Genomic DNA, 13,975 nt, shown 5'->3' with positions numbered 1-13,975 from the left:
TCTATAGTCACCAGAGTGTTATTAAAAGTCACTCCTATTAATTAATGTTTGCTTATGTGTTCAGATATGGTCGTTTTGGAAGGCAATAGTAGGCTTGTTTTGATATATAGCAGATGTTGATTGTCCTCATTAAAATTTGGCTTCATTAAGGAATAAAGTGAGGGGATTTTTGCTTATATGAAGTTTTGCCTTCATGTTTTTTTTTTTTTAAGTGTGCTCTTTTGACTTGTTAGAGGAATATATTTTAGGGCTTATTTTTTGATGGTTCAATTTGACTTTAAAGATAAATTTATGTACAGAACAAGTGTGAAGTTTTATTCAATCTTGTAGAATACATTTAAGACAATTTATTCATTTGATATTTTTTGGAAATGATATATTTGGCTGTTTCCATTGGAATGTGGTTTAGCATGCAAATTGTGGCTCTGACTGTAAATAAAGTGGTTTATAATTAGATTTATTTTTAGCGTTTCTTGCTTTTTTTTGCAGAAAGTTTTGGCTTCATGTTTTTTTTTTTTAAGTCCACTCTTTTGGCTTGTTAGAGGAATATATTTTAGTGCTTATTTCATGACAATTAAGTTTGGCTTTAACAAGAACGTTATGTAGATCTATTAGTTAACTGAGAACATTTTTTTAGCCAGTCGTGCATGCTATATATATCATACATCAGGGTGCACTACTTGGAGGGGGGGGGGGGTTAACTGTTTTCTGTTTTCATTAAAATGTGGTTGATTCAAATTTAAGGATGAAAAATCTTATGCTTAATCATGTTTAGTCCATTTAAAGTTAAAATAAAATAAAAATAAAATTGCAAATGTTTTACAATAAAAACATTAATATGTAGTCTTTAAATATTGTTCAAAACACAGTTTTAGATTCAAAGCCCACTGCAAGATAATCTGAAAAAACAGCATGTGCAGCTGTATGTATAAACTGCTTACTAACATGTATTTGTTATATATTTCTTCAGCATTAACAAATAATGAATTAACTATACCGTGATATCTTATGTAGTTACTCATATACTGTACAGTTGAAGTCAAAATTATTAGCCTTCTTGTGATTTAAAAAAATATATATATTATTATTTTTTTCCTTTAATATAGTGTTGTTAAATGAAGGTGAGGTTATTTTGTCAATACATAATTAGACAAAATAACTTTAATAACAAATTTTTGCTAATCAATTTCTTTTGTGTTTGCCATGATGATAGTGCACATTATTGTTCTTCTTATTTTGTAAGATACTAGTATTTAGCTATAAATAGAAAAAAATCGAATTAATTATTAAAAAACTGAATAAAATAAAATAAAATAAAATAAAATAAAATAAAATAAAATAAAACAAAATTAAATAAAATTAAATAAAATTAAATACTTTCCACAGGGGGAAAAAATATTACCTTAAAGGAATAATAATGTTGACCTTAAAATTTAAATACTGATCTAAAAACTTGTTTATTTTTGGCTGCTTTTAGAAGAATAACATAAAAATAAAAAAAATATTGAATGAATGAATAAATAAATAAATAAATAAAGAAAGAAAGAAAGAAAGAAAGAAAGAAAGAAAGAAAGAAAGAAAAAAAGAATGAATAAAAAAAATAGGAAAGAAAGACTTTCCTCAAAAGAAAAACAATATGTCTAAAGGAAATACTGTGAAAATAATGTAAAATTCAAAGAACGGCTAATAATAGTGACTTCAACTGTTTGCTTGTTCATGTGTGTGTTTTGTGTTTTTGCGTGTATGTATACAGTAGTATCCATCTGATATGCTGAAGTCAGCGATATTACCCCAGATATAGTCAATTTCTTTCTTTTTCCCTTCGTGTTTTTGTGATGTAAAAAGTGTGATACCATAAATGCTCGGCTGTGTTTGTTGGCTTTTGGCTACAGCATGCCGTCTCTCCTGGCAACCACAGTATGCAGGATCTGTCTCTTGATTGGCCACTGGTTTCATGAGCGATGATGAGGCCAATAGAGGCGCAGACAGACTGGCAACATTTTATCCATGTTTATTGAGTTTGTGAGGTCTTAGAATATGATTATTATTTATCTCGGTCTTGCTTTTTAGACACAAATCCTGCAAGATCTCAGACTGAGAATGCAGCTGCATCCGATTTAGATTTGTTTCAATCTTGATTTGTCATTCAGACCGCATTTAAATATTTATAATAATAATAATAATAATAATAATAATAATAATAATAATAATAATAATAATAATAATGATGACAATGATGACAATAATAATAATAATAATAATAATAATAATAATAATAATAATTAATAACTTAACTTAATAACTATTATATTATTGTCATCATTATTATTATTATTATTATTGTCATTATTATTGTTATTATTATTATTACTATTATTATTATTATTATTGTCATTATTATTATTATTATTGTCATTATTATTGTTATTATTATTATTATTATTGTCATTATTATTATTGTTATTATTATTATTATTATTATTATTATTATTATTATTATTATTATTATTATTAATATTATTGTCATCATTATTAGCATTATTATTATTATTATCATCATTATTAGCATTATTATTGTTTTTTTATTTGCACTGCATTTTTTGGCACTTTTCTGTGTTTGTGTAAATAAATTTGTGTACTAGTATTATTATTATCACTTATTTTTATATTTGTCTTATTATATTTTTTGTGTTACACAAAATTACTATTATTGGCATAATATAGTACCATTTTACAGTGCATCTGTAATATTCACTTCCGAATTCTTAAGCAAAATAATAAAGTATTTATATTAATAACATATTTTGAAGTAGAACAGTTCAATACAGGGAATTATTATTATTATTATTATTATTATTATTATTATTATTAGCAGCATTACCATCAATAATAAAAAAAATAAAAATAAAAATAAAAATAATAATAATAATAATAATAATAATAATAATAATGGCGACACAGTGGCGCAGTAGGTAGTGCTGTCGCCTTACAGCAAGAAGGTCGCTGGTTTGAGCATCGGCTGGGTCAGTTGGCGTTTCTGTGTGGAGTTTGCATGTTCTCCCTGCGTTCGTGTGGGTTTCCTCCGGGTGCTCCGGTTTTCCCCACAGTCCAAAGACATGTGGTACAGGTGAATTGGGTAGGCTAAATTGTACATAGTGTATGAGTGTGAATGAGTGTGTATGGATGTTTCCCAGAGATGGATTGCGGCTGGAAGGGCATTCGCTGCGTAAAACATATGCTGGATAAGTTGGCGGTTCATTCTGCTGTGGCGACCCCGGAAAAATAAAGGGACTAAGACGAAAAGAAAATGAATGAATGAATGAATAATAATAATAATAATAATAACAATAATAATAATAATAGTAATAATAATAATAATAATAATAAACAATGCAATTACTGTAATCTAAAGGAAAAACTTCATTGCCATAATACCACAAAAAAAAAAAAAAAAAAAAAAAAAAAAATATATATATATATATATATATATATATATATATATATATATATATATATATATATATATATATATATATATATATATATATATATATATATATATATATATATAAATGGATATATAAGTAAATAATAATTCTATAAATTGTTAAAATGGCTTTTTTTAATAGTTACTGATCAAATGTTGCATTCTTTCTGTCTGTCTTTTTTGCATTTATGTGTGTCATTGTATGTGTGTGCACGTGTGTACCTCTATAATATATAATTGTCGATCCACCTGCAGTGGCTTTAGTACTATTTTTGCACTACAGTCATACGGTTACCTTGTGATTAATATTATAAGCTACATTTTCCTCAGTTTGACAAGCTTCTGCTTTGACAGAGCAAAGGTGACATGGGCATTTTCCTTCATCATGTGCTCCGTCTTCCTTGGAATCCATTAGATTGAGAGATAATTTAATTTCAGTTCATACCATCAATCAAACTGAGATATGCTTGGATGAAATATGCCCCCCCCCCCCCTCCTCCCATTTAAATAAGATAAAAGTGATATTAGAGGTTAATATGCACAGATCTCAAAATTGCTGCAGAAAGTCAAAAGACGTAACATCTCCCCTACTGCGAAATAGATAGAGCACACTAGAAAGCATTCATTATATAAACATAAAGCCGTAAGATTAATGGCAGCGTTTGATGGATGATGTTTAAGCATAATTCTTACTTTCCAACAAGCTGAATATGTGTCCATCGAGGCATGCAGGCCTTCTAATGTTCAGCAAAGGATCTTGGGATATGAGAAGAAGCTAGTAATGAATCATAAGCGATGGGTTTCAGAATGGCAACGCGATACTTCATAAGCAACTTGCCCTCTACTTTTTATTTATTGACACAAAAACGTTACCAGTAAACACGAATCTCATTCATCAAGCAGGAAATATTCACTGCACATCGATCCCTGCTTTCATCCATTATGCAGATGATCTGGTATTGTTTTTTCTTTGACAGAGACATATGATTACAGACTGAACCTGTATCATGTTTGCATGAACTATATTGATGTCTACTGTTGCTGCGCTATATCAAATTCATGTAACAAGAGTAATGTTGCTCTTTAAAGCATGGAAAAAATAAATTTTTTGTTCTTCCAGTGAGATATTAAAGGCTGGAATATTTGCACTTTGCATTAGTCTGAGTAAAATGATCTCATAAATGTCAGTGTTGATGTTATCAATGCTCTATTTAAATTCCTAAACTTTTACATTTGCTCCGTAGTTCATCTCTACATAATTAATTAAAACGAGTCTTTTATTTGATCTTCTCTGAAAACCCATTAGACTACTTTTTGGATGGGAATGAATGTTATTTGAGGCAACTGCAATGTGCAGGTCTAGGTTTATTCTAATAGACTGATTTCACACAGCTGCCATTTTAAGCGAAATCGAGGCTGTGGTGGGAAGAAACCTGGAAGTATCGCCTGAGTCACACAGGAATGTTGCATACCTGGCTGTATATCTTATCAGCGAAGAGAAAGGGATACAAATTTATAATTTCACTGCCTTCCGAGTGAAGTGAACCGAAATTCCGTCCTGAATAGAAAGTGAAAACAAAAAGGGATATCAGACCTCATTTTGAGCTAAGTTATGGGAAATGGCACTAGTTAGCTAACGTTTTCTTTCCCAAACACACATTTTAGATGCCATTTATCAAACTCAAGTTAATGAACCGACTCTTTTACTATATTAGACTCTGAATTTCAGTACTGAAATAAAAAAATAAATGGCCATTTCCCCACTAACATTTAAGCGCAAACACCACTGATTTGCTATAGTGTTCACCAGTGCTCAACAGAAATGACTGTGATTGGCCGTGAAGGCCATCAGTTCTCCGCACTTCACCGATGTTAACCGAGTGCAAACACAGACGAGTAATCGACGGATCTTTGTAGCTGTAAATGCTCCAGTGTCCATGTATTTCTGTTTGTACTCAGTGAAGAGTGGTGAACTGATGACCTTCACAGCCAATCACAGTCATTTTTGTTGTGCACTGGTGAACACAAATGGCAAATCAGGTGTTTTTAAATGTTAGCGGGAAATGGACGTTTTTAAAACTTCAGTACCGGGAACAACGCTGTTACAGACAACACAACGGTGTGCTACAGATGACTGCATTGTTTTATCGCTCACTGGATTACATGGGCTGAAGCAGGGAAACTCCCGCTGTGTTTACCTGGTGCCATGAACTGAAGCCAAGCCAAGAAGGGCACTATTAAAGAGATTGTGATTTTTGTTTAATGTCTAATATGCTTTTAATAGTTTAAGTCAAACTTAACTGAATGATATTAAAATGATGTTTACACCATATCTGCATTTTTGAAATTGCGGCAACAACTGGAGGTTTGTAGTCCACAGCATGTTGTGGCAATGTTTACAGTTCTATTACCCAGATCCTATACTTCTGGGTTTCTTCCCTCCGCAGCCTCGCTTTCGTGTTTTAAAATGGTGGTCGTGTGAAATAAGCATATGGCATGCATTGGAATTTGAAGAGAAGAGATAAAGGGATGATCTATCTATCTATCTATCTATCTATCTATCTATCTATCTATCTATCTATCTATCTATCTATCTATCTATCTATCTATCTATCTATCTATCTATCTATCTATCTATCTATCTATCTATCTATCTATCTATCTATCTATCTATCTATCTATCAATCATTATATTGTTCTGTTGTTGTGTCTGTCTATGAATTTTTGTACCAAAAATGGCTTGAAAAGTTTTTATTTATTTACTTTTTAAATTTTTAAGGGGTCATGAACTGCTTTGTTTGTATTGTTTTATACTTTCGTCTGAGGTCCACCTATGAGGTTCATGTGGTTTTTACTCTCAAAACACCAAAAACAATAAGAAATATGCTGTTTTATTCTGGTTTTGAGGCCTTTTTTGCCAGAAAGTTTGGCATAGTAAACTAGTATTCGATTCCCTTTTCAGTTCACATCAAGATCTGAGCACATGTGGGTCAATCTGACCTTGCTCTATGCAAGTCAGTGGGCAGAGCTCCAGAATAAGGCTTTGATATCCTTCAGTGGAAGCTATTACATCATAGATATGTACATTCCAGGAACTGGCGTGTCAATAAAAGCTGTTATTTCACTAAAAAGGATGTTTTCAGCCTTGAAACTTACATGGTATCCTCTTAGTACAATGACCTCCTATATATCAAATGCTCAAGTAAAACATGAGATCTCAGCTCATGACCCCTTAAAGTTTCATTCTGATGGTTTCCTTGATAATTGTGAAATAGATGCATTACATTGGTGTATCTCCAAACAGTATCAGATTGAGGTTTGTATGAGGGTAAGTGAGGATCATTTTGAGTTTCAGACTTACACAGAGCCCTGCTGTATACCCCGTCTCTCTGTCCGTTCCTCCGACCGTCTGTTTCCTATGTTTGTTTCTGTCCTTTACTTCTATGTCCTTCTCTAACCTGTCCTTCTCCACATCTGCACTGTCATATTTTGTTCTCACCTTTGCATCTCTCTCTTTCTCTCTCTCTCCATGTCTCTGTGGTTGTGTTTGCAGTGGAAGGTCAATGGTTGGACTGGGCCACCTGGTCTCAGTGCTCTGTCTCCTGTGGCACCGGGACTCAACAGCGGCAGCGGCGATGCAGCGTTTCGGTTCATGGCTGGGCTGAGTGTAAAGGGCCGCATGCGGAAACCCGTGAGTGCACCAACCCATCTTGCGGGGGTGAGTGTCTCTCTGGTGGGCTTCCAGTCTTAAATTGACAGGTAGTTTATGTGCACAGCTGCAATTTGTTTGCTGTCATGGTCTAATTAATTGCAGAGAACGCTCTGAATCGTCTGCGGTACCAAACCACAGAGACGTACCGGCCTGCATTGCTCATCTTGCTCCACAAATGCGTTGCTGTGTCAGCATATGCCAGTTCGCACCCCTGATAATAATTAATAAGCGCAAATTAGCCTTGTGCAGGTGCTTTATGACCATGCTCACACTGCAGCTAAATATGGCTGTCACTTCACTTCTGCATTTTTTCTCTTCACCTTTTTGGAACAAACTGAAGGAATCTTGATTTTACCGGTGTAAACTGAAAAAGTTGATGCAGGAGGTACTTGAGGAAGTTAGATTAACAATTTGCACTCATAAATTGCTAGTAAATGGGTCAAATTTGAGATGCCCTATTTTGGTTTTAGCATCAAACTATGTTTCCGAATGATTTTATATACATAGAAAGTAAATTAAATGCAAGTGTCAACTTTAATGTTTTAAAAAAGTTTTTATGAAAGTGAAATAACAGTTTTATGTAAATGCATTCTCCGTCATCATTCAGCCGAACATGTATATTTATAGTATTACATATAACAGATACAATCATGGAAAAAAAAGTTTGATAATCTTTTTTTTTTTTTTGCTTCTTAAATAGAAACAGAACCTAACATGCTGAATTAATGTGACATTTCAAAGTAGAAAGACTGACTTTGTTTAAATAGACTTTAATAAAATATATTTTTTAACATTTGTCATTGATTTACTGTTATCTTTTTAATTTGCTTCATTTTAATTTTAGTTATAAATTGAGGTTTGTTGTTTGTTTTTGGTTACATTTTGTTATAAATTTATTGATAATTGATATATATATATATATATATATATATATATATATATATATATATATATATATATATATATATATAGATATATATATATATATATACACACTTTATTGGGTACACCAGTCCAATTGCTCATTAACACAAATTTCTAGTCAGCCAATCGCATGGCAGCACCTCAACGCATTTAGGCTTGTAGACATGGTCAAGGTGAAATGCTGCAGTTCAAATGAGCATTAGAATGGGGAAGAAAGGTGATTTAAGTGACTTTGAACATGGCATGGTTGTTGGTGCCAGATGGACTGGTCTGAGTATTTCAGAAACTGTTGATCTACTGGGATTTTCATGCACAACCATCTCTAGGGTTTACAGAGAATGATCTGAAAAAGAGAAAATACCCAGTGAGAGACAGTTCTGTGGGTACAAATGCTTTGTTGATGCCAGAGGTCAAAGGAGAATGACCAGACTGGTTCAAGCTGATAAAAAGGCAACTCAAGTAACAGTGACTAAAATTACCACTTGTTACAACCGAGTTATGCAGAAGAGCATCTCTGAATGCACAACACGTCCAACCTTGAGGCGGATGGGCTACAGCAGTTGAAGACCACACCAGGTGCCACTCCTGTCAGCTAAGAACAGGAAACTGAGGCTACAATTCACACAGGCTCACCAAATATGGACAATAGAAGAATGCCTGCCTTGTATCAGCGGTTCAGGCTGGTGGTGGTGGTGTAATGGTGTTGGGGATATTTTCTTGGCACACTTTGGGCCCATTAGTACCAATTGAGCATCGTGTCAATGCCACAGCCTACCTGAGTATTGTTGCTGACCATGTCCCTTTATGACCACAGTGTCCATCTTCTGATGGCTACTTCCAGAGGATAACGCACCATGTCATAAAGCGTGAATCATCTCAGACTGGTTTCTTGAATATGACAACGAGTTCACTGTACTCAAATGGCCTCCACAGTCACCAGAACTCAGTCCGATAGAGCACCCTTGGGATGTGGTGGAACGGGAGATTCGCATCATGGATGTGCAGCAAGGTTATTGTAGTTAACAAAAACGATTGAAAAAACGAAAACTAAAATGTAAAATAATTGAAAATAATTGTCGTTAACTGAAATAAAAATAAAAACGAGTTTTTCAAAAAACTAGAACTTAATGAAACTGTATTGTGTTCATACAAAACTAACTGAAACTAACTAAAATTATAGCAAAAACCTCCTTTGTTTTCGTCTTTGTAAGTGTATATAATACATCATCTTACTGTAAGCCTTTTGGAAATAAATCTATTTACTCCGCGCTGCAGGTGTTTGACCCATACGGCACCTCAGAGTCTGTAATCCTGCTGCCATTGGCCAGATGGAGCCGAGTCATCCTCGTTGTTTTTCCCGCGACAAAAACAACAAGTGGGCATGACAGCATCACGGTGATAGCATTAAATACAAAGACTTATAACTATTACTTTAATACGTTTGTGCCCAATAATGGGTTTTTATCTCTGTATCGCGAATTAATCTTTTTAACCGGATCTTCTAAGTGAACCGGTTGAACTAGTTCACCTAGTCGAACTGAATCATTTGAAACGATTCGCGTCTCCTGTAAGCCCTCGTCCACAAACTACTTACTTTTTAACAAGCCTAATACCCCTCTCTAACTCTAAATAATCAAATATATACTCTTATTCAGTTATTAGAACAGTAACGTTACACTGAGATCAAATTGAGAAGCGGTGAACCGATAAAACAGCGCATGCGTGTTTCAGTGAACCGGACACAAACGGTACATGACAGCCTGCTGTGACTGAACTAAACTTGAACAACTCCAGCGCGGGTAAATTGAGGGCTTTAATGAGAGGATCTGGTGAAAAAAAACGTAAGTTTATTTCATAACAGATAATCGTAATGGAATTTAAATAAGTGAATCATGCTTCAGTTGGGTTGCAAAACTTTACTTTCATGGATCATGGTGATGTTTTAACTGTAATTACTATTGTTGACTACACAATTTTAATATGTTGAGTCATAACATCCGCGGTAAATATCTGAACTTTCCATCTATGTATCTTACCTCAGAAGCAGCCTTGCACACATATTGTACTTAAGGCTGCTATCTTGTGGGTTGTTGTATTTAAATTTGAGCATGGGTAGATGGTAGTGGTCATGTGTCCTCTGAATACAGGTATCAAAAAATGTATGGCTGAGTTTTTATTAAACAATATTTATTCTGATGATTTTAAATCTTGCACCTAACAAATATCCTTATTTAGAAAAAAACTAAAACTAATACTGAAACTAATAAAAACTAAACTAAAACTAAGCAATTTCAAAACATAGAAAACTAATAATAACTAGTAAATCTGCCTATAAAAACTAATTAAAACTGACTGAATTTGAAAAACAAAAAGTCAAAACAAAATAGAAACTAAAACTAATGAAAAATCCAAAACTATTATAACCTTGATGTGCAGCTAACAAATCTGCAGCAACTGCATGATGCTATCATGTCAATATGGACCAAAATCCAAAGTACCTTGTTGAATCTATGCCACAAAGGATTAAGGCAGTTCTGAGGACAAAAGGGGGTCCAACCTGGTTATAGTAAGGTGTACCTAATAAAGTGACCATTGAGTGTATATCAATTGTATCAATAGTAGTCTATCTAACTAACACTTTAGTTTAAGTAAAAATCACGCCATTTACGATTGGCTTATCACCTTTTTATTAAGATCTTAACAGTTTTTGTGTTGTTGTTGTTGTTGTTTTGCAATTATAAAGTTCTTATTTTACATACCTTATCCAAACCAATATTTAAACCCAACTACTACCTTACAAACTATTAGAAAGTAGCTAATAAGTAGTTTATTGAGCTAAAAGTCTTGTCAATAGTGAGAATTGTACAATATCTCAACTGTTTTAGATTTTGAATAGATTTGTGACACTGTGATTTTCTCTCACTAAATTAATCCTCCAGTTTAAGGATGGCCATGATATGGTCTCCTCGAATCATTGCAGTATCCTGGCTGTTTCTCTTCCCTGTATTTATCCCCTGTTCCTCTGTGCAGGTGGAGGGAACTGGGGTACGTGGAATCACTGGAGCCTGTGCTCGAAGACCTGTGACTCGGGCTGGCAGCGGCGCTTCCGCATGTGTGAAGGCACAGGGATCCAGGGTTATCCATGCGATGGCTCTGGAGAGGAAGTTCGCTCCTGCAATGACAAGAAGTGCCCAGGTGTGTGTCAATGATCAAAACATGCTCTCTTTTTCTTTTTGCAGACTCTCCAAGCCATTGCATATTTGTGATGGTGTCTGGCACTTAGCATGCATTTCTGTTTGTTTGTTTGTTTGTTTGTTTGTTTAATGATTCATTCCCTTGTTTATTTATTCATGTTCATTCATTCGTTAGCATTCATTCTTCCAACGTTTTTGAAAGCTCATTCTTCCAATGTTTTCCAAAGCTATATTAATTTATTTCAAAATACAGCTTGATTGATAAATTTATAAAGAACAAAATATATATTTGGGTCCCACTTTACATTAATTGAACACTCCACTTTTATTTTGAAAATAGGCTCGTTTTACAATTCCCATAGTTATACAGGTTTAGTTGTATTATTTTTGAATCCATTTAGCAGATCTCTGAATTTTGCTGGAGGACATTTAGCTTAGCTTAGCATAAATAATGGAATCGGATTAGACCATTAGCATCTCATCTTTTTAAATCTTTTTTTAAAAAGTTTTGATTATTGTTCTATTTTTAAGTTTGGCTCTTCTCTAGTTGCATTGTGCATTAATGAAAACGGCATTGTGTATTAATAAAAAAGCTAGGTAACTAGGTAACAGCTCCTGCTGCAGCCATTGTATAAAAAGAGTATACCGTCCTAGAAAATAGCAACTTTTCATCTTTCATTGGTCCTAGTATGCATTAAGTACAGACAAGTCAAGCTTTAAATAGAAAACTAATCTAAACTCTTTTAACATTTTTGTGCAAGATGTTAATGGTCTAATCTGATCCAGTGATTTATGCTAAGCTAGGCTAAAAGTGCTCCCGCCAGACCTGGAGACTGGTTGAATGGATTCCAAAATGGTAAAACTCAACTGGCTGGATGGGAGTTGTAAAGTGAGCCTATTTCTCCCCAAAAAGTGTTGTTCCTTTAAGTGTTCCTTATACCTTTGAATTTACATAGTAGCTAAATGAGCAAACAGTGGTACCACAGTGAATGCACACATTTGTACATATTATTTACATGGCTATTACCAACACGATCTCACAGTAATTCGTAACTTTGTGATTTAGTGGCAAATTCATATGATTTTATTCATACAATTTCGTATGATTTAAACACGTTCTGTAAAATGTGCATTCCTGCAACAAGTGGTGAGAGCAAATGCTCATTTAATGCAACTGGCCACATTTTGGAGGCGAATCCTGGCACAGATGCTATTCTGTTTTTGCACAGTGCAAAGAAAAAAGCCAAGTTAACATAACATAACTGGCGTTTAGGCTGAAGTGGCACCAGTTTTGTTATCTTTTTCCTCTATCTGTTAAAGCAAATTTTTACTTTGTGTATCTATTTAAAAATGAAGAAAATGTTTACCATGGATTCGGGTGACATTTCAGCTTAGCCGCGCATCTCTAGTGTGTAAGTACAAATGTGTAACAGGACATTGGAAACTACAACTTTTTTAACATTATATAAAAAACTCCACAATTATTTACCAGAATTATAACTTTCAACTTTCTACATATTGCTTACACCTAATTTCTAAGTTCACAGGTTTAAGTGACACATTAAAGTGGGATTATTATTTGTTAATATTTTATGTGATTGATATTTCAGGAAAATTATTTGAAACATAAAGATTTTGTAACATTATGGTTTCATTGTCAACTTAGATCAATTGAATATGTTCTTGTCTGTTTTATTAGAAAATTATTATTGTTATTGTTATTATTGTTATTATTGTTATTATTGTTTATTATTATTATTATTATTATTATTATCATTATTATTGTTGTTGTTGTTGTTTTTATTATTATTATTATTGTTGTTGTTGTTGTTGTTGTTATTATTATTTATTATTATTATTATTATTATTATTGTTGTTGTTGTTGTTGTTGTTATTATTTATTATTATTATTATTATTATTATTATTATTATTATTATTATTATTGTTATTATTGTTATTATTATTATATTTATTTATTAATTTTTTTAAATAAATACATAAAAACACCTAATTTAACCCATTTAATCCCACCATTCACAATTTTAACCATATCTTGTTGCTTTTAAATAAAAACAAAAATAGTTTGTTTTGATTAAATTGTTTTAATGTCACATGACCAGATGTGTTGACACATTCTTCCTGCTTTCACAGAGATGTAAGAGGTGGAAATGTGCTAAATGTCACAATTGTTACCAGACAATTGAAAACAATTTAAGTGCAGTGCAATTCTGACTATTCTTTTCTGGCCAGTCACTATTGTTACCAAGTATAAAACCCAATCTCACATATTCACAGCATAACATGAAAGGAGGAGTAAAATGTGTGTTTAAGGGCAATCTAAATAGTAAAATGCATATTCTCAAATTGAAAAAAGGGATTAAATGGGTTAACATTTAGTGTGATCTTATGAACTTGACAATCAAAATATTTTCAGTGAATGTTTGTTAAAAAAGAAAAAAAAAACATTCGACTTGATATATTAGACCCTGTTTGTACCCTACTTGTCAAGTGTCAATTGCTTTTCAGTCCTTTTTATTTTACCTTTTTCGTCATTCAGCCTTTCTTCCTCCAGGCCTATCTCACCGCTGTTCTCTGTCCTCTCCCATATTTAACATTCTCTCTACTCCTTTGTTTCCATTTGTCCTCTCTTTCAATTG

General features: G+C 33.0%; 1 protein-coding gene across 6 annotated transcripts in view; it reads left to right on the top strand.

The window, feature by feature from the left end:
* The window catches only part of adgrb2 (adhesion G protein-coupled receptor B2), a 634,025-nt gene that overhangs the window by 344,119 nt on the left and 275,931 nt on the right, over positions 1 to 13,975 (top strand). For all 6 annotated transcript variants that reach the window (XM_056480419.1, XM_056480418.1, XM_056480420.1 and 3 more), the window contains exons 5-6: positions 7,041 to 7,205; positions 11,154 to 11,318. In XM_056480419.1, coding sequence (XP_056336394.1) covers positions 7,041 to 7,205; positions 11,154 to 11,318 — 330 coding nt within the window. The remainder of the gene's footprint in view (positions 1 to 7,040; positions 7,206 to 11,153; positions 11,319 to 13,975) is intronic.

The sequence above is a fragment of the Danio aesculapii genome, chromosome 19 (genome assembly GCF_903798145.1).
Source record: "Danio aesculapii chromosome 19, fDanAes4.1, whole genome shotgun sequence".
NCBI classification, from domain to species: Eukaryota; Metazoa; Chordata; class Actinopteri; order Cypriniformes; family Danionidae; genus Danio; species Danio aesculapii.
This window is presented reverse-complemented; position numbering and strand designations above follow the sequence as displayed.